This window comes from Epargyreus clarus, unplaced genomic scaffold, assembly GCF_041222505.1.
Source record: "Epargyreus clarus isolate Ecla_fem2 unplaced genomic scaffold, WU_Ecla_fem_2.2 ptg000035l, whole genome shotgun sequence".
In the NCBI taxonomy this organism is placed as follows: Eukaryota; Metazoa; Arthropoda; class Insecta; order Lepidoptera; family Hesperiidae; genus Epargyreus; species Epargyreus clarus.
Window position 1 is genome coordinate 10,539,338 of NW_027332240.1, and position 22,344 is coordinate 10,561,681.

General features: G+C 36.0%; 1 protein-coding gene across 1 annotated transcript in view; it reads right to left on the reverse strand.

Annotated features, from left to right (window-relative positions):
* The window catches only part of LOC140756594 (inactive dipeptidyl peptidase 10), a 183,472-nt gene that overhangs the window by 20,218 nt on the left and 140,910 nt on the right, over nucleotides 1–22,344 (reverse strand). The window contains exons 4-7 of the mRNA XM_073092123.1: nucleotides 7,740–7,867; nucleotides 7,087–7,250; nucleotides 2,606–2,823; nucleotides 1,509–1,611 (exon numbers count right to left, since the gene is read on the reverse strand). Of these exons, the coding sequence (XP_072948224.1) occupies nucleotides 1,509–1,611; nucleotides 2,606–2,823; nucleotides 7,087–7,250; nucleotides 7,740–7,867 (613 nt within the window). The remainder of the gene's footprint in view (nucleotides 1–1,508; nucleotides 1,612–2,605; nucleotides 2,824–7,086; nucleotides 7,251–7,739; nucleotides 7,868–22,344) is intronic.

The following is a 22,344-nucleotide window of genomic DNA, read 5'->3' on the forward strand; positions in this document are numbered from 1 at the left end:
TCATCTTTTAATAAAGTATTGTAAGTTTTTCCTGACTTCATATCGCGATATAAATAAAAAATAAATCAATAACAATTAAATAATTAAAATATTTGTAATTAACAAGCTGTAATATTTGAAAATTTAGACTGAGACAATAAAGATTTAATAATCACTCGTCGTGTAATAGCGTATCACAGTAAAACGGGTAGACACTCCACTTAATATTATTATGTGCCCTTGTAATAATATAATGCATATACTACATAAAGAGTTTTTCGTATTCCTAGTCCCACCACTAAGATTCATTGTATTGTGGGTGCCAAGGAGACAACAAAATATATGAACACCCAGACCCAGAAAAGTAATGTAAGTTCATCATTTAGATTATTTTAGTCTGTCCGGGAATCGAACTTGGAACTTACTGTTAGACCGGTATGACTTTTACTTCGCCAAACCTATCCTAAAATTCAAATGAGATTTTGTATACAAAGAAACCTACCCGTATGTTTGATTTAACTATTTATTTCTTTGAATGACAAATAGACAATTACCTTAAAATCGAAACACTTAAACTACTTATAAACAACAAAACACCAACAATTTCCCACTTCCCCGATAGCTTGCACGCGACTCGATTGCTAAAAGCTCCGAAAAGCCCGCACTCACAAAATGCAGACATGCATCATTCCAGCTTTTGTTATCGCCCGAGTGGCAGCTCGAGGGCTGCTGCGACCCAATTATGCATCTTGGTCTCCATGGTCAAGATTCTTAATACTGGAGAGCTGGCCTGCACCTACGAGTGGTGTGACGTGCGACAGTTCACGTAGAGTTGGGTTCGATTCTCGGGCAAGTAAATTCATAATTAAATTAGATAAAACTGAAGTAAAAAACGAACCACACAAGATTGTAAGTGTAATATCAGGCCAGGATATAGTAAATGAATCCGGGTACTGGTTCAATCCCCGGTCAGACTCATTCTAAATGGTTAAATTTATGAAAATTCAGTCGGAAACGAACATGACTTGATCAGTTAACGTTAAGAATATCTGAAACCAACTGGCTGACTTACATATTGCACTGCATAAGAAATCATAAGATATGCCAAAAAACCTTGTAAATTACCTTTATGTTACCTAATCCTTACTAATATTATAAATCCGAAAGTAAATCTGTCTGTCTGTCTGTCTGGCTGTCTCTTCTTCACGCCCAAACCACTGAACCGATTTTAATGAAATTTTGTACAAAATAGTGTGAGACCCAAGAAAGGACATAGGATAGTTTTTATCCCGGAAATCTCACGGGAACTAGGGATGGCGATCTAAGATCGATTAATCGGAGAATCGATCTTTTGGACCCAAAACATCGATTATTTTAATCGATTAGTAAGGATTGAATCGTAAACTATGCATTTGATCAAGTGATGATCTTTAGTAAAGTTCAAGGTACGAATTTTCAGTTTTATGTTTTTTAGTTTTATGTTTAATTATTTTCTTTCGCGGGCAAAAACTAGTAGTACTATCAATTACCTTTATCGATCTGCGACGTGAACTGTATGGCGTGGGAGAACAGGAATTTTGGAGTCTTCAAGCTGACCACATACACCGTCACCACCGGGTTATTTGTGTTTACCTGTTAATATAGATAAAGTTCAAATGTGTGTACACAAACATTGGAAGTTCGTAAAATGTTATTGTAGTCATAGTGTAGGTACTGTAACAAAGTCAACAGAAATATATTGAAATCAAAACGGATATTGAATGAACGTTCAAATACAAATCGACTAGTAGGATACAAATAAAAACATTACATAAATAAAAAATATAAAATGTATACGTAGTATATCATAGGTTAGTAAAGATTACTCCCTCCTAACAAGAAAATATAAGTAGTTTTGACAATTGAAATTGTCACTGTCATCTATTTTGTGTTTGAAAAATATTAAGAAAATGTAGTTTTCGGAGCATTTACGAATGAAACGATATTTCTCCGCACTTTTTCTTCGATTTCGTGTTTTGCACCACTTAAGTGCGCATGTAGGCATTGTTCCGCGTAAATTACACCATGACAGCCATTAAATGGCTAACAGAAATGTCAGCCGTTTAAGCCATTTAATGGCTTCCTTCAATTACAAGGCGGTGAGATATCTATACTTATCTGTACATAGAAGATGAGATATCTGAACAAAATTTTAATTTCTAACGTGGTTTCTTCATAATTTTCTTGGGATAATTGAAATCAAAAAATCTATTAATATAGACAAGGCAGAGCATATTAATATAGAAGATGGAAGAGCGGAGTCGCCAAACACAGACATTTTATTTACTCTCCAAATCACTTACTCTGTAAACCTACACGTGTAATGTAATCTACCTTTGTTAAAAAAAATAATTATTTTTCTGAATTTTTTGGTAGAGTCCTATTTAGTGACACTAGCTAACGTAAAATCTAAATCCATTTTTGGCTATTACTTTAATATTAAGTATTAAATATTATAAATAAATTAAGCTTTGGATTTAGTAATAAGTAATAAAGTTATGCACCTATCCTTGTGAAGTAGTCTTCGTGGGAAAGTCCTTTCAAAATGAATTCAGACTTCTCCAAGAAAGAAAATTAGACAACTAACCTTAGGGTACCGTAAAGTCCTGATGGTGGGGTAGGCGGGCGGTTCGGGCTGGTCTAGCCCGTACCACGGGTACTTGTGCTCCTTCACCAGGGAATCGTTGTAGGTAGCGTACATGAGCGTCTGGCCGTCCGGGCTGAACCACAGCGCGCGGTCCAGCCGCAGCACCTCTGTCTCGTACAGGAAGTCGGGGACGCCGTTGAAAATCACGCCTGGGACACCTGGATAGTTGGGAGTTATTAATTCAGTTCACATGGATGTCAATGATTCATGTACCCGTTTAGAGTTCCGTAGCCACAGAGTAAATCGAAGTACTATTACTAATAAGTTAGGATTAAAACTACTTCGCAACAATCCGCTACTAATATGTATGATGTTATATATTTTAAACCATGCAGTATGTACCACTCTCCCTCCCATAAAAGATGCGTGCAGATGCAAAAAATAAGAAAACACCAGTATACATACCACCACTAAGACGTTCGCTCAAATCGGAGCATCATCAGGGTTAAGACACTATGATGATAAACCGTCAACCCATCAGTACCCATGTGTAATTTAAACAGAATGTCTGACTATGAATGTCTCCTTTTGAATGTATATGTAACTAATTTAAATAATAAAATAAAAAAAAAATATGCTTGTATTTAAACCCTTGGGAATTAATGGGTTAAGTCATTACAACTATTACTAAGTCTCCGCTGTCTCCAAAAGTAAATAAACCCTGTCTAGTCTCGCCTGTTGGTCTAAGATCTGAATTCGAAAAGAAATTCACCCATCTACTCAATGCATAAAACCTATTTAATGTTTTGTTTAACTTGTGTATTTAAAGTAAATTGTTAGTCTAATAATTGTTACAGTAAAATTTGTAGTTCTCAAAAAATGAGCGTTTTCTTTTTTACTTTGCAGACTTTGATTTATTGTTAGGTCAACAGTAAATAATTTAAAACTAATAAAAGTTTTCTAGCGTTTCTAGCGGATAGGTACTTTATTATCTATTTTTAGCAGCTTTACTCCCCAGATAAAAAATGCCCGAAAGGTTAACGGGATTACATTCTGCATGAGAAAACAATTCTTTTGAACGTGGCTGCATCTGAACCTTTGATGTTAACCTTTTCAGTTAAGCATATTAAAGTGTGGCTGCAAACCTTTTCTGTCCCACTGTTGGGCAAGTGACTTTAGAGTAATGATTTAAAGTGAAATAGGTCAAGTACATTTAGGTTTTTTATAATTTTGATAATACCAAACAAGCATGCAATCCACCTGGTGGTAAGTGGCTACTGCCGCTCAGGGATATTACTAATCAAGCCCAGATTAGATTAGATTGCTACCTGAAGTCAGCCGCAGATGCGCTACCATCCCTGAGGGCTAAGCTGGAACGCCTCGGAATAGTATGTCTCCCTTACCACACCCTTCAAACCACACAGCGCTTGACACTACTGTTAATAGGCAGATATACGAGTACGTGTGGCGGTGGTGCCGCCGGAGTTGCACAATAAAGGGTTCTACCACCTTTAAGCTTATTAAAGTGTGACTGCAAACCTTTTCTGTCCCACTGTTGGGCAAATGATTAAAGTCATTTGCCCAACAGTGGGACAAAAGCGGGACAGTAATGATGTATTTTATCTATACTAAATGTAATAAGACTAACCGCATCAAGTTCAAGTCTTGAAATACTTTTAGTGTTTTTATAATTTTGAAGTAGTTAACAAGCATGCAGTCCACTTGATGGTAAGTAGTTACTGCCGCTCATGGACATCTGCTGACATCCTCAGATTAAATTAGAGGCCTACTTGAGGGCGGCAATAGATACCCTTGAGGACTAGGCTGGAACGCCTCGGAAAAGTACGTCTCCCTTACCACACCTTTCAAACTAGATGATACAATGCTCAATTCTGCTGTTATTAGACAGAAATAGGTGTGACTGTGCTGTCTTGGCTCCGGCGGTTCAAAGTTTCACGTGCAAAGTTATTAGTTGAAGTTAGAATGCGAACTTAACTAAACTTTGCTAGCTGTAATATAACTGATGGTAAAACTTGGGCACGGGTCTCCTCTCAGAATGAAAAGGATTAGGCCATAGTCTACCGCGTTGGCCAAGTGCGAATTAGTAGGCTTCATATACCTTGTATTTTTATATAATTTGTACCTTTATATAATTTTTTTTCTTTAATCTCTGAGGTATGCGAGTTTCCTCACGATGTTTTCCTTCACCGTCTAAGCAAGTGATAATTAATTTCTAATACACACATAAATTTTAAATCAGAGGTGCGTGCCTAGGATTTGAACCTCAAACCCCTCGATCGAGAGGCCAAGTTTCTTAACCACGAGGCTATCATTGCTTTTAGCGTGTAGTCTAATGTATGGAATTATAATCGTGTCCGTAACGAACAATAAACTTGTGCGCAGTACTCTGTCGTATCAATCCCAGGCCTTTGCTTTCGATATGAAACAAAGGAGACAACTCTACTGTACCATCACATACCTACTTCAGGTAGGAGTATTACTGAGATAGATAATACTATTAATAATAATCCACTTCGTCTTATCACTGGCTCCAAGTTCCACGCCGGGCCATGCATCTATTGAATTCAGACTTCTGACCCAGACGGGTCTGGGTATTTATGTACTTGTTTTTGTATATCTCATATGGGTACGAATGTGGAAATGTTTTCATGTCAATTTTTCGTACAAAATCTGACTTTTTTTCAAAATTTCTACTATTTGGTAAAATACGTTGTACATTTGCATAACGACACCTATTGTACTATTTCCATAACCCGCTGTAAAACCGTGAAATCGTTTCAATATGGCGTCTGCCATTCGGAATTCAGTTCACGTTTATCGCTGAGTCAATCTCGGATATAAGGTACATGTTCTACCGTTAGCGAACGAAGAGTTAAGTTGAAATTGTAGTAACAAACGTGCATAGTAAAGTTACTTCGCCGCCTTGAAATTGAATGAAGTCTCAAAAAGGCTGATTTGTCAATTATTATTTTTTTAATTTTTGACAAATAAAAAACATTTTTAGAGAAAATTTACGAACAATTAATACTGCGTAATTAACATAATAAATAAATAAGTGTTTCAAATATTTTGGGGACATTTTAGCATAGAGACATGGCAAAACTTTTTACACAACTATTTCAATTCTCAAACCTGGGTACATTTTCTTGTTAGGAGTGAGTGATCTTTACTAATATATGATCTGATAGTATTTGGTAAAGAAGATTTGTAAGCTTGTATGTGAGCCATAAAAGGGATTGTGCTATTTTAGGCCGACTATGCTTAGTTACTCCTTAGAACTAAGTTGGACGCTCTAAGTGTCCACTATAAAAAAAAGAAAAAGAAAACAGTACCCACCTAGCAGCACTTAATTCTTCCATGACAAAGCAAAAATAGGTTTTATTATCCTCACATTAATATTTACTGTATTACATTCATCATCATCAACATCCACCCTATTATGTCACACTGTTGATCACGGGTCTCATCTCAGAATGAGAATTAAGCCACAGTCCACTGGTCTGGAAAATTAGTAGACTTCACATACAATTAAGATCTTTTTAAAGATATCTCAGACTTGCAGTTCTCCTCACGATATTTTCCTTCACCGTTAAACCAAGTGATAATTCATTTCTAATACGCACATAATTATAAAAATCAGAGGTATACGCCTGGGATTTGAATTTTGGACCCCTCAAGAAGCTGAGTTTCAACCACGAGGCTACTGTAACCATTACTGTATTATATTGTCAGTATCATATAGTTGCTAGTTAATCTCTCACAGTGTAGCAAGACACGGTCGTTCATCGGAAAGCGATCCACGTATGGTTCCTTAAAACTCAATAGTTATTAGGTACCCGACAACTTCTTTATAGGATGTCTCGAGAGCTCGTATCACCATTCTATATAAGTTTGGGAGTATGTTATACATACATATCATACATAGACTTCGGACCTTGTGTGTTGGAAGTTTTGTCAAATAGACGGCATTTTGCCAAATTAAATTCAGGATTTTTATTTTAGAGAAGTAGAGTCTAGTAGTGTTTTTGGTCGTCATCTTCAGGAAACATCTAATTTTTTTTACCTATTAGGTATCAATTTTATATTATTTCGATAAAGAAGTAAGGAAATCTATATGTATTGGAATGACATAAATGCATATAAGGCTTTCTCTGGAATCCTCTGCAGTGGGTATCATGGATACATACAAAGACTAACATATTAAAACTAAGACCCAAGAGAGAAATCTACATTCATCGTTTAGACTTCTGGTTGGGGATCGAACCAGGAAATCACCGGATCTGAGAACGGTATGGTGCCCGCTCCGCCATGCAATGCTTCAGGGTTGTCTAATATGGGTAGAACCTCTCTCTAGGGTTGGGAATAAAAAAGTTTGCAGCCTTGTTGGCTCTTTGACTTCTAGTCCACTTTACATGATTTTCTGCTTTCTTTTACACTGAGAATAGTTTGATACCACTCACCTGTGTTAGTAATCCGGCAGACCAGGGGCTTCAGCACCTTGGGCTTGTAGTAGATGTCGTTGTCGTGCACGAAGACCAGGCCAGAGCCGGCGGGCGCCCACTCCGCGTACTGCAGCAGCGGCGCTGACCGGTCGTCGTCCACCGGAGATATGGGGATCTTGTTCCTGGAAGATATTTATTGTGAGGTTTCTAGAGCTAAATTTAAACATTTTGGTTGAAGAGCGTGAGGCACAACGCGCGTATAGATCTTTACCTATGTACAAAGTTAAGCAATGTTATGGCAATGGCTAATTTTTTTCAGTGTTCCGGAAGTAACATTAAGGTGTTAAGTTAAGATTGTTGTCTTTAAATAAGAGTCGTTAAAAAGTGTCAAAAGTTTTAAAAGTGATTTGAAAACTTTTAATTAGGATTAGTCACTCGGATTAGTAACAGTGTAGCGACAGGCCTCCTCGAGTTGCAGGGAGAGACCCGTGTCCACATCAATGGTTGCAGCCAATTTTGCAATTTAAGAATATTTTTGTTCAAGGCTTGATCATGAATGGTTTTGAGATGAGAAAGATTGATAGGATTCACACAATATAAATAATATTTTATGGTGACTTTTTGAGATTTCAAGATAAAATTCCTCCTAAAGCAAATTATGTTCCACTTACCGATTGATCACATCGTAAACATGATAGCGAGCCAGCCTCGCGTGTCTCCAGCCGGGCCTTACGTCTGATATCAGTAATACGAATTTCAGGTCCGCTGACACCTTGAAGTCCACGGCATTCAGTTCTCTCTGCGAACAAAGATAAATTAATCATTAATAAGATTGTTTTTATAATATAGGGGTAGCAGACGAGCATGCAATCATATCATGATGTTATGCCTGATGCCACCCATGGCATCATGACATCTGTAATCAACCCCAGATAGAATTAAATATTCCTACCTGAGGTCGGCAACAGATGCGCCGCTAAGGACCAAGCTTCTAACACTTCGGAAAAGTATGTCTTCCTTACACCCTTCAAACTAGCACACAGCTGCGTTTAACACTGCTTTTATGAGGCAGAAATAGATGTGGCGGTGGAATTGAAGTTTCTCACGAAAGTTTGGTGTGTGATTTGATGTTGAAATGCTAATAACAGCTGCCTTCATCACAAAATTACAGTAGGAAGGTGTGACGACAAATGGATGGTTTCAAAACGAGCTCTTGCCTTGCCGCTTCTGCATATAATTGCACCGCGATTCTAATTATACCAGACGCAGATGTACATTCCTGTAATCTCGTTTGAGGAAACCATGTACCGATTCCACGATAGAAACGCTGATGTGTGATCGCTTATTTCTTACATTTTTACTCTTAAATGTATCTTCTTGACGTCGTGCGTCGTCGGATGAAGTGCGGTTGTAAGTTGAATCGACCTAGTTATCATTTACTAGCAACTTAGGACAATACAGCCACAGAAACGCGGCAGCATTCTTCTTTGTAAAACAAGAAACTGGCAATGAATTCATCATCAAACCATTTACTGTTTCACTGCTGGGCACGAATGAGAATGAATGGGAGATGGGAATGAGAAGGATCACGCGATAGTCCACCGGCCAGGGCGGTGGACTATCGCGTAATCCTTGGTTGCTTGCGAATTGGTTCACATACCTTTGAAAACTTTTACAATTTCTCAAGTATGCAGGTTTCCTTGCGATGATTTCTTTCACCGTTTAAGAAAGTAATAATTAATTTCTATTGCGCACATAACTTTCAAAAAGCAGAAGTGCGTGCCTGGGATTAGAACCGAAATTCTTAACCACTAGGCTATCGCTGCTTTTATACAATTAATTGGCAGAATAATTTAATTTATATCAGTTAGATCACCAGTACTAATACATTATATACATTGTACTTCTATACTAGTGTAAAATAACCTAAAATTGTAGAAATCTGAACATCAACGAATTGGTTGGCTTTGAAATAAACTGCATCTTTCGGGACACAGAATTTGTTTCTAGCAATCTTAAGAGATTGTCGCGATAAGCCTGGCTTTGAGCGGGAATAGGTTCCAATTTAGACTCTGATACTTTGAGCCTCGTTTCGCAGTTTAAGTAAGTTGATAGTAGCTTGAGTATACCTGCTTCAGAGTAAGCTATAAGAAGGTAAATAATGGTTATTTATTTGTTTGCAATGTACAAAAATATTTTTATACCGAATTGCGGAGGATTATGTTTGTCGAGTCAATAAATGTTTACCCGAGTGTAAGATTTTCGAGCGTTTGTATGTATGTCTGATTCTTAGGCACGTCCTACAGTCCCAAAAGTATGAAGGATTTTAACGTGCGAGGTGTTGTTTCACTTGTATAAATTGTGGGAGTGACGCAGACTTAACTTTTAAGCGATGGGGATTTTTTTTTTAATTTTATAATATTTCTGTAATTTAATGTAATTGAAGTGTCAAATGTGAATATAGTCCAGGTAACGGTAGGTGGTCTCTGGCACGTATAGGGAGATATACCCATATACTGTTACAGATATAACCAACCTTAAATGAAACCCTTGGATTTGTGTCATATCAATGGCCTGGACACACACAAAGACAAGTAAACAAACACCCAGATCCAGAACACGGGTGCTTATTCTCGTGTCACAATGTTAGTTACCGTACTCCTCCGAAACGGCTTTACCGATTTTCACCAAATTTTATGTACATATTCAGTAGGTCTGAGAATCGGCTACTACCCTTAACATTTTTTTATTTATATGGCAACACAACGTTTGACGGGGCAGCTAGTGTATACATAATAAGTGTTTTAATTAAGATATATTTATTGGATATTTGATTTTTAATTTTCTTTTGTAATGGTCATTTGATTTTAATCTGTTTAATTTGTTGCCTATTTGTTTTTATTTGACATTTAATTTGATTGTTATTGTATTTCTTATTTGGATTTTATTATTGATTTTAATGCTATTCTTGACATTTAAAATATTTGTTTTAACTTAATGAAATTTTCTTTTATTTAAAATATTAAAATGTAATTTGGAAGTTAATTATTGTTATTTTTAAGCTACACTAACGCATTAGGATTTTTTTCCTGTAATGTTAGATGTAAGTTGTGAATAAATAAATAAATAAATAAATAATAAATAATTTAAAAAAGATAAAACATTAACCCTAACTTTGAAAGAATAACAAAGTTTATACCCACTTACTCACAGGTATGCGCATAATGAACTAACTTACTAACTAGATAAGCAACTTCGCAAAGAACTTATTAAATTACCAGTTCTCAGTTCTCGGTAACTAATCAGAGCAGAACTGTAATATTCTATAAGTTTTACTTTGAAATTATTTCCTGCTTATCCCGCGGGAACGGTGCTAAGAGTTAGTTTAAGAACTTTAGCGGTTATTTTCTTATTTTACCTGTAGGAACACTGATAGTCTGGTAAGCGGTGCCGAAGGATAGCAGTGATATCCTAGATAGCAGTGACATAGTGGTTGTAACTCGGGCTCTTAATTGGAGGATCCGAGTTCAAACCTTAGGCGCTATTACTATCCCACTGCTGGACACGGATCTCTTATCGGAGAAAGAGGGGTAAACGTCCAAGTCCACCATACTGGCTACGTGCATATTGGTAGACTTCAAACCCCTTTAGAACTTTTTTAAAGATCTCTTAAAGGTGTTAGTTTACTCACGATAATTTCCTTCGCCGTTTAAGAAAATTACAATTAATATCTAATCTAACATTTAATAATTATAGTTCAAAAAACTAAAAAACACGCTTTTATGATAAAATCAACTAAAAAGTAGAAAATAATTTTCAATCTAGGAATCAATTAAGGAACAGTAAATTGTATAATTGTGGAAAAAGTGTGGGGTGCTTTTCGGAAATTGATAAGTGGAGCACTCCACGCTTTTTTTACAATTATACAATTTACTGTTTCCTTAATTGATTCCTAGATTGAAAATTATTTTCTACTTTTTAGTTGATTTTATCATAAAAGCGTGTTTTTTAGTTTTTTGAACTATATTTATTTTATTAATTTTTAGTATTTGTTGTTATCGACCATCATTATGCACCGTCTGTAAAAAATCAAGTGTCTTTCTATTACGGTTTAAGAGATAAAGCCCTGTGACTCACGAACAGACAGCGAAGGGTTTCGTTTTATCCTTTGAGTACGGAATCCTAAAGATTATTCTACAAGATGGCATTATAGATATGTTTCAGTACATTTGAGTTATAGGGAAATAACATTATTATTTTCCAAAGCTAAAAATCAATCTAGTAACTTTGCGTGAACGCTACATAAGGCGCTTTCTCTCGCCTCGAAAATCGTTAATCCTGAGGATATTGATAAGGACAATGGTACAAAATTATTAAAATCATGTATTGTCATCGGTTTTTGATAATTCTTCACAATTTTGAATTAAACTGAACGTTCAAAGTGGATAGAAATCGGGCTCAAAGATTCCGTTACTGTTACGTACATACATACATACATACAAACGTACAACCCAAGCTAATAAAAGCGTGTTAAAAATGAGAGGTCTTGGATGGTATCCTAAGCCCCCGATTGAGAAGCCAAGTTTCATCCACTATGCTACGACTGCCTTTGCATGAATTATCAAGCATCATGTTTGGACGTCAATATCTTGACGCTGTCTTTTTGTAGCCATTTCCAAATTGCAGTTATTTTGTCGAGCGCACGCTACTCTTTCATTATAGCGATTCGTTCGTGAAAATCGATTCGCGTCGCTCGGATGAGGGATGGGTACAGAAATATACGAGTAGATGCGCCACTTCGGAAGTGGGGGCTCTCCGATTTGTGTATATGTGACGACACTCTACTTTCTCAAAAATAAATGAAATACATAATCTCTCAGACATTGTGTATTGAAATTTAAAATTAATTATGTCATTTGACTCATATTAATAATAATTAAATAATAAAATAAAAATTAAGTTTTCATGTCTATTTTAATGTAAATATTTAATTTTAATTGATGTAATTTGTATGCCACAATGTGGCAAATGTGAGATTCTGATCATTATGATTTGTAAACAACACCAAATTGTAACTACATTGCAGCAAATAAAGTTGTTTCATTTCAGCAATATGAGGACCAGGATGAGATTGAGAATGAAAATGCATAAATTATGCAATTACTTAAATAAGTCGCAAGACGGCAAAAAGGTCCTTCTGTTTCTGGACGGTCTGGATGGTCTTAAGTACTGGACATTAAACTTCGTCAGCTCCTTGGCTCCCCGCCCCTGGATATACCAATTAGTGGCTGGGTTTTCGAAGGCGATACACGAAAGGTTCTTTATTAACCTTATCAGTAGTTTCGTGTAAGTAAAACCCTGGGACTCCAGGGTTTTACTCCTGCCTATTGAAACGTTTATTTCGTATTTTCCATCAACCTTGTGCATTAGCAGTAAATCCGGATAAAGCACTCAATTCATGTTTCTCCCAGGACGGTTCAGGACAATCGTTATAAATGAAATTACAGAAAATGCCATCATAGTCCGCGCCAAACATCTAGTGCGCTCTGAAGTTTTTGCGCGCAGGTGTAGTCAGAGAGCCAATGCTATGCTATTTATTTGTTTGACATTAATAATATAAGAATTTAATCTATATTGGTAAATTGATATTTTAGAGAAATTAAGTATATCGTGTTGTTTGTGATAATTATTATTATATTTAAAAATAAATTATAGTGAACATCAATAAGTCGAAAGACGGCAAAAAGATCCTCCTGTTTCTAAAAGACCACGGATGGTCTTAAGGTCTTGAAATTGAACTTCTTCAGCTCCTTGGTCCTTCGCCGAGTTTAAGAAGGCGAAACACGAACGGTTCTTTATTAACCTTATCAGTAGTCCCAGTTTACTGCTGCCCCATTGAAACGTTTATTTCGTATTTTCCATCAACCTTGTGCATTAGCAGTAAATCCGGATAAAGCACTCAATTCATGTTCCTCTCGGGACGGTTCAGGACGATTGTTACACCGATACGAACATTGGCATGTATGTTCACAAAAATATATCGTTTCGGAAAATAAAATAAGTGCGCAATCGGTCTCCTCTTGGGATGGTACATTCGGCCGCTTTTAATAATAATAATAATAATAATAATAATAAGCCCCTCAAAATCTAACTTCACGTCCGGCATGACCATCTATGCCACGTGAGGGGCGGACGCTGGCAACAGACAATTAGTCTTAATACTTACCAGCGACCAACGAAGCTCTAGTTTCCCGTTTTCCTTCACCTCCTAGGGGGTCATAATATCAGACCAAGGGATATTAGTCAGGTACATAATCTTACCTACCGAAGCCAAGGTGGAACTGCATACGCCGAGGGCTGCATGGCTGAGGGGAACTTAGTCGTTAGTATGCGAACTCTGGGCACCGGGGGAAACCCAGTTTTACTTACCCATATCACGGTGAACGCAGGGCTCTGCCGTGGTCGACGCTTATAGTCCCTAGCTTCTCGTGGGAATAAAATGAGAAGATCAACTAGGATACAAAATAAAATTAAAAATAAAAATTCTGCCCAGTATGGGACTGTTGCAGAACTATCATCTCATCCTTCATCACCAATGTCATCCACACATAGCTTATTTCAGTCAACTAATTCAACTCCTCTTTCGTTTGAAAATCATAGTAATTCAGTAAGCCGTTCAACTACAGCATCGCCAATTTTAACAAATATTGAGCACACCCAAGAAACTACACTCCCAGCCTTTGCTGTTGCGCGGGGGGCAAATGCCTTTTTACCCGCGTCCACTAAGGCTGGAAAAACAAGAGTACGCATGAAATGGAGTCAAGACGTTAATATTTTCATTATGCGTACTTACTATCATATCACGAAATTAGAGACAGACATGACAACATATAGGAAAACTTTGCATGAACTTTTTTCAATTAAATATCCAGATGTCAAAGTTTCGGAGCAAAGAGTTTCAGATCAAAGAAGAATGATAATTAAAAATAAATATTTAACACAAGAAATTTTAAATAAATTAAAGGAAGAAGTTTCAAAACAGTTACAAGAAGACGAAAATATTAACCTAATTAATTCTGACAATTCTCAAATTCATATAGACGCTGATCGAAACACATTAGAATCTCAGACACAATCACAAAATAATTTATCTCAATCACATATTTTATCACAATCCTATCCTCAATCATTCTTACCAACCTCACATACATCTACACAAACTGAATTTATTACACTACTTTTAGAAAATGAAACAGAGATGATTGCAGATCTTGTTCCACTAAATGAGGACAGTTTTCAAGATATGTACGATAAACTGTTATCAGCATTAACACAATACTCAGGGATGGATCCAACAGCTAGACCAAAGCTGCCTAGAATAAAATACACAAAACATCTTGATGAACTAGTTCATCTGTTTAATCAAAATATCCTACACCGATTCATAACAAAAGAAACACAACTCAACGACATTCATACTCTCATTTACTGCACAGCTTTAGTAATAGCGGAAGAACTTAATTACAAAATCATACCCAACACAACATATATAAAATCAAAAGACTACACCAAACCATCGTGGCAAGTCCGACTTGAAAGAAATATAGAAAAGTTAAGAGCAGATATTGGTAGACTCACTCAATACATAAACAATAATAGATCTGATAGATTAGTTAAAAAAGTACAAAATATATTTCATAGGATTGCTATACACACTAAACACGAAAGTAATAATAAAAAACCTGAAGAATTTCTGGACACATTAAAACAAAAATTGGCACTAAAAACACACAGACTTAAAAGATACAAAAAAACACAACAACGTAAAAAAGATAATACACAATTCGCTAGAAATGAAAAACTGTTTTATAGAAACCTTTATAAATCAAAAGTAGGAGTTACGAGTGTTACGACCAAGGGTGATAATCAAACAGAAATACCCACAAAAGAAGAACTTGAAACCTACTGGTCTAATATATGGGAGGAAAACATTACGCATAACGATAAAGCAGATTGGATAGCAGAAGAACAAGGCAAATGGGAGGTAATAGATGAAATGCAGTTTCAAGAGATAACAGAGGGTGACATAAGTAACATAACAGCGCGACTACATAATTGGAAATCCCCCGGGATCGACAGAATTCAGAATTATTGGTATAAAAAATTAACAATATTACATAAACCTTTAGCAAAAGCTATAACAGAAATCATTTTAGGCAAACAAAATATACCCAACTTCATCACAATAGGAATTACATACATGCTACCTAAAACTAACAACTCTACACAACCAGCACAATACAGACCAATTACATGCCTGCCCACCATATACAAGATCCTTACATCTGCTATTACAACGAAAATCAATACACATATCGAAAACAACAATATCTTGGCCGAAGAACAAAAAGGTTGCCGACGAGCCCATATGGGGTGTAAAGAACAACTGGTCATAGATTCTATTATTCATAAACATGCCTCATCAAAACATAGAAATTTACATTGCACCTACATTGACTACAAAAAAGCTTTTGACAGTATCCCCCACTCCTGGCTAATTAAAATCTTGCAAATATACAAAATAAGTCCTATTATAATTGAATTTTTAAGCAATATCATGACACAGTGGAAAACCACTCTACATTTGAATCAAGGAAATAAATCTGTATCAACTAGACAAATAAGTATTAAAAAAGGTATTTACCAAGGAGACTCACTGAGTCCCTTGTGGTTCTGCCTCGCATTAAACCCACTATCTAATCTTTTGAATAAATGTCAAACCGGCTACCGTCTTAACAATAGTACTGAAGAAACAATAATATCACACTTGATTTACATGGACGATATTAAATTATACGCCAAATCCCATAAAGACATGCAAAAACTTTTAAACAAGACTACACAATTCAGTTCAGACATTAACATGCAGTTCGGCTTAGATAAGTGCAAAACTCTTCACATCATTAAAGGCAAAATTCAATCAGGTGACTACAGTTTACACAACAACGATGTAATATCTGCTATGGAACCCACAGATGTCTACAAATACCTAGGATACAATCAATTAAAAGGATTACTTCACACACAAATAAAACAGACACTTACAATAGAATTTAAAAGACGAATAGACGCTATCTGCAAAACTCATCTATCAGGAAAACATCTTACAAAAGCAATAAACACTTACGCTATTCCAATTCTGACCTACTCGTTTGGTATAATTAAATGGACAAAAACTGACATAGAACAATTGGAAAGAATTACACGAACCACACTAACTAAACACAATTATTTACACCCTAAATCTGCAGTGGAAAGGTTGAATATTAGGAGGCAGGATGGAGGTAGAGGCGTTATAGACATTAATTATCTCTAACAAATAAGTAACCTAAGACATTTCTTTTTTATGAAATCGACCACAAGTAACATACATTCAGCAATCACACAAAATGACGAAAACCTCACACCGCTCAATCTAGCAGATCACAGAAAACATACAGTTAACAACATAAATCCACAAATACAGAAAATAGAACATTGGAAAAATAAAGTTTTACACGGAAGACATCCACACGATCTAGAACACACACACGTAGACAAAATAGCATCAAACAAATGGCTTAAAGTTGGTAATTTATTCCCCGAAACAGAAGGCTTTATGTTAGCAATCCAAGACCAAGTTATAAACACAAAAAACTATAGAAAACACATAATAAAAGACCCCAACGTCAAAAGTGACAAATGCCGTAGATGCCACGCTCAACCTGAAACAATACAACATATTACGGGGGCATGCACCAATCTCACACAAACAGACTACACGCACAGACACAACCAAGTCACTAACATTATTCACCAAAATCTTGCCGTAAAACATAACCTCATACATAACACTAACACACCTTATTACAAATATACTCCACAGACTGTCATAGAAAACACTTCGCATAAACTTTATTACGATCGTGCCATACTTACCGATAGAACTACACACTATAACAGACCGGACATAATTTTACAAGACAAATTAAACAAAATTACTTACCTGATAGATATTGCAGTCCCTAACACACACAACATTCAAAAGACAATAGCTGAAAAAATAAATAAATATGCTGACTTGAAAGAAGAAGTGACTAGAATCTGGAAGCAAGATAAAGTTTATGTAGTCCCCATTGTCCTCTCAACTACCGGGGTGATACCTTACCATCTCCATCAAAGCTTAAAACTTATCGGTTTAACAAACTCCATATATATAACCTTACAAAAAGCAGCCATATTAAATACTTGTTGAATTGTAAGAAAGTTCATGCAAATAGATGAAAACGAAGTAGAGCCACATAATCGTATCCAAACTATAGCTCCCCCATAAATACTGCAGCATTTACTTAGTTTTGCCCGTAAATGTTGCAAATAGTACCAGCTTAAGCTGAGAATAAGCAAAAAAGTGCAATAATAATAAAATCATTTTATTGCCTTAAAAATTACAACAACATAATCTAAACTTAAAATTAAACATGTTTTTTCTTTAAATATAACATAATAAAAATACACAAAAGAGATAAAAAACAAAGAAATAATAATAATTGCTTACTACTTGTGGTTATAATCTAGGCAAAAGGAAGTGCCTCAGCTATTGCTACCACAGGATTACGATCCTATGGAGCGCTGTTTTTCAGCCACTCCCTCCTCCCTGAGTTGTTATGCGGGAATTCAGGACTTGGCTCCCCTACCTCGGTCAATTCGTTCTTTTTCAAACAAAAATGAAGATAAATACTAAATAACATATATTGGGTAACAACTAATAATAATTACATTCTACAACTACAACACTAAATATTAAAAATAATATGACTCTTCGAGTACTGGGTGACTGTGTATGTGTATGTGTGTGTGTGTGTGTGTGTGTGTGTGTGTGTGTGCGTGTATGTATATGTAACATGTGTGAGTAATGAATTATTTAGGGTCGAAAAAATTCTTTAATGATAATAGCTTCCAGTGAGTGTGATTCAAATTTACGGCAGCAAGTTGCTTTCTCAACAATGCAGTCTTATATTTTATTTTAAAACATTCCGTACTCATTTTGTTCCTTAAGGGAGGCGGCAGGTCGTTCCATATACTTGCTGCAGTAAACTTGAAGCACCTTCTGTATCGGGTAGTCTTATATACAGGCACTTTTAATAGATTTTTAGAACTTGAGCGTAAACCTTTATTATTACCAGTATCTTTTGCCCAACGTAATTTTTCGAAAAGGTATTCGGGTTTTTTATTCCAGATAATCCTGTGAACAGTGCAAGCATATTGCAGTTCTCTTTGCGATTTCATATTTAGGATGCCTTTCCTATTCAAGTATGGGGTAATGTATTCTCTTTTTGGCACATTAAAACAAAAACGAATGCAGGCATTTTGAACCCGCTGTACGGCTATCTCTAAGTTTGTGTTTAGCCCTGGTCCAAAGATAGAACTGCAATAATTAAAATGCGACAATACCAAAGAGTTACATAAAATAAGACGAAGCTCTTCGTTAATATATGGCCTTATTTTATATAACGTCTTCAATCTAAAGAAAGCAGTTCGAATTTTGCCGCTTACATGTTCGGTAAACTTTTGTTGCCCATCCATAATAACACCTAGATTGCGCGCAGAGTTTACTTGCTCAAGAACCACATTGTTGATATTTATTTTGTCTTCATAGGCTTGGACATTTTTTATTTGGTTTTTAGTGCCTAAAATCAACACTTGAGATTTACTCGGGTTAAGAACTAGCGAGTTATTTTGGGACCAGGCATATACATTTTTGAGATCTTCATTAATTTTCTTTATGGCATGTTGTGTGTCCTTACTATTGAAGGAATAATAAATTTGTGTATCATCGGCATACAAGTGATACTTACAGTTTTATTATTTCCTTTGGTAAGTCTGCTGTGAATATTGAAAAGAGAATTGGGCTTAATAATGCCCCTTGAGGCACACCACATTGGACTGATCTCAGAGATGAATATCTTTTAGAACCATCCTTGTTATCTGTCATCACAACTTGTTGCCTACCTGTAAGGTAGTCTTTAAACCAGTCTTTAAACCTTTTGACAATAATGATCATTTTACAATAATGTGGTCGGCTCAGTACCGAAATTAACCTCTGTTATAACGATGGAACATTGATTTAATTTAAACAGCACAAAATAAAAGGAAATACATTTTTGTAATACATTTGTAAAATGGCCGATTGGGTCAATTTTGTCTCTCTGGACCGTCGGCAACCCATTACTATGCCGCTGATAGGTACGGGTTTCCTCTTGGAGTAAAAAGGTTTTTGGACTTGACAAACTCTTAAGAATTATTTGGGTACGGAAACCTAAAACTATGTACCTATTTAATCGAGTTTATTGGCAATAGTACGATATGAACTGAAAATTGGTTCACAAATTGATATATGAATGGCCGGTTGCTGGAACGATCATATTATTTTAACGCCAGCGATGAGCTTTGATTGTTATTCATTGCAGGCTCGGTGATGCAAACGGCACACCGGCGCAAATTTGTCGTAATTATCCATAAGTGACTGACAAATATAATTATGCATTTATTTTACAATAATCTATTTTTGTTTATTAACGGAATTAATTCAAAATCAATCTACATAATGTTTTAATGTTTAAAGATCATTAAGACTTGACATTTCTTAATGATTTTACAAATATTTCGATAGATTAATTTAGATAACCAATGTTACGGTGCGGTCACCATACTGGGTTGACATTAATAGAACAACCACACATTGTAATTATGAATTCAGATTTTTATTTTGTGTTTGGGTATTTATGAATTCTTCTTTGTGTGAGTACATGTTGTCTATGACACAGGTAATCCTAAAAGCGTAGAAAGTGTCTAAGCGCAAGGAAACGTTAAGTAATTTTAAACGCTGCTGTCTGCTTTGACTGATAAATTAGCTTATCATTTATTTTTAAAGCTAGCGGATGTGATTCGTTGTTTCAATATGTTTTTAACTGTACCGTGTTTCTTGATCAAAACATATAGATAGATATAATTTAACATTAATTATCTGCGATCTACACTAATAGTATAATCTAAGAGGATAGGATAATCAGAACACAAAGGCTTTTATCCGGATTTACGGATTTCCCCGAAGTGTGTCAGAACGGGCATCAAATTCCTGAGTTTCCGATGGATCAACACGGAGCTTAATTACAAAGGTTTGTGTTCTGTGGGCGGCCGTAGCAAGTTGCTGAATCCATTCCCTTTATCTCCTTAAGATGTTGCTACGAAGTCTCTACATATTCATGTGTTTGAGAAGCTAGTGAAGTGATATGGATTTAGGCTTCACCACGCTCACACCAAAACATTGCAGCAGTTAATGCTGCTTTTTAAGGCAAAAGGAGTTGAGATGGTGGTTCTGGTGTGGTGGACCTTAGTGTCACGAAAGTGTCACGAATTCCACCTTTACATAATAATAATAACTTTTTTATTTCAAGCCACAGGACTATTGAGTCCTGTTGTTATTATAATAAGGCTTGAAATAAAAATAAAGACATATTGATGTGTTAGTATTACATTATAGACTTATCCTATGTTAGTACGTAGAATGTTAAAATTTTATACGTACATTTTTTACCATTATTACTTGATAGTAGACTCCATATAGCACAGGAATTGTACTTGAGGTAAACCACGGATGCGTTGCCACTTCTGAGGACTGAAATGATCGCTTTATTTTTAGCCGACGATAACGATTCTCCCGAAAAAAGCTTTAGAAATCCCAGACAAAACAAAGGGCAGAGGAAGACCGCCGACCACGTGGTGGACAACTGTTACCAAAGATACGGAACGAGCTCAGCTGAATACACAGACAACCCAGGATAGAGCATCCTGGCGCATACGAACGAGGAGGGCCGACCCCAAATAAAGGGAGAAGGCAAGGAAGAAGAAGAAGAATGATTCTCCCGAACATTAGAAATGCTTCATGGTAGAACTAAAAGTGGCGTTGGGACCTCCCTGGTCAAATCATACAAATTCTTCCATATTCCTAAGTCAATTTACTGCAAGATACAAAGTTCAACAAACACTACAGATGTTTGTATAACACATCTTTACCCAACATTTCGTTCTGAAAGACCAAAAGTGAAATCGTAAAGAAAGTCTTGAAACCTTTTTGAAAAATCACAGGCTATATTTTCCCCAGAAGCATTCCTCTTCGTCTTATAAAATCACGTGTGTTCTGTGAAAAGAACTTTATTAACCACGTGTCTGACTACAGCCTGTGGACTATAGGCGAAAAAAAAGACTTGTATTAAAGGCTATTTCACATTAATTATAGATTAAGAAAAGTTTTATTAGGTTGAGGTTTAACACGGGACCTTCTTCTAAGATGTTTATTGGCAAAAATGTTTCAACGCACAATTCTAGTTCTCATGTGTACAATCTGAACTCTGTATTAGGTAGAATTTCAATTCTACATATTATATCAAGAAATTTTCTAATGACAGGTGGCCGATTGTAGGAGAACATATAATAAACTGTATGTTGATTTTTTTCATTATATAATGAAATATCCTAGTTTCTCGCTTCTCGCTAGCTTTATAACAACATCCTTACATCCACAGTGTGAATGGAAGCGTTGACAATGAGCGAAAAGTCTTAAAGCTGCAGAGACTTTCTATTAAACATTTTTAGAGATATTTGCCTTTCTACTTTTACATTTTCGTATTTGTACGTGCGATATTAAAGTTTGAAAACGAATGTTGGAGTATTTCAGTTTTCATTACAACAGTATTCCGTCTCTTGGAACAGTATAAAAAACTGTTGCATGTCATCTACGACTTCTGTAGATTATTACTATACTGTTTTACTTATTACTTCTATGCAACGACCGTTGTGATAGTTTTTCTAAGGTATTTGAAGTCTACCAATACATTGCCAGCGCGGTGGACTATGGCCTAATCTGATTCTGAGAGGAGACCCGTGACCAGCAGTGATGATGTTGATGATGATGTGATAGTGTGACCGGTACAGGCCTATGTCCTATAGTACTTAATAAATAATCTTACAGAATTTTTGCCTGAAAAAATTGACAAAATCGACGTTTATTACGTAAATATCGGTTAAGATTCATTATAGCTAACGGGCGTATTTGCGCGCTGTCGTGTTTCGAAGGGCGTGTTAGCAGACTTGAAGGTGGTAGAACCCTTTGTGGTTCGACTACGGCGGCACCGCCGCCACACCTATTTCTACCTAATAACAGCAGTGTTAGGAGCTGCT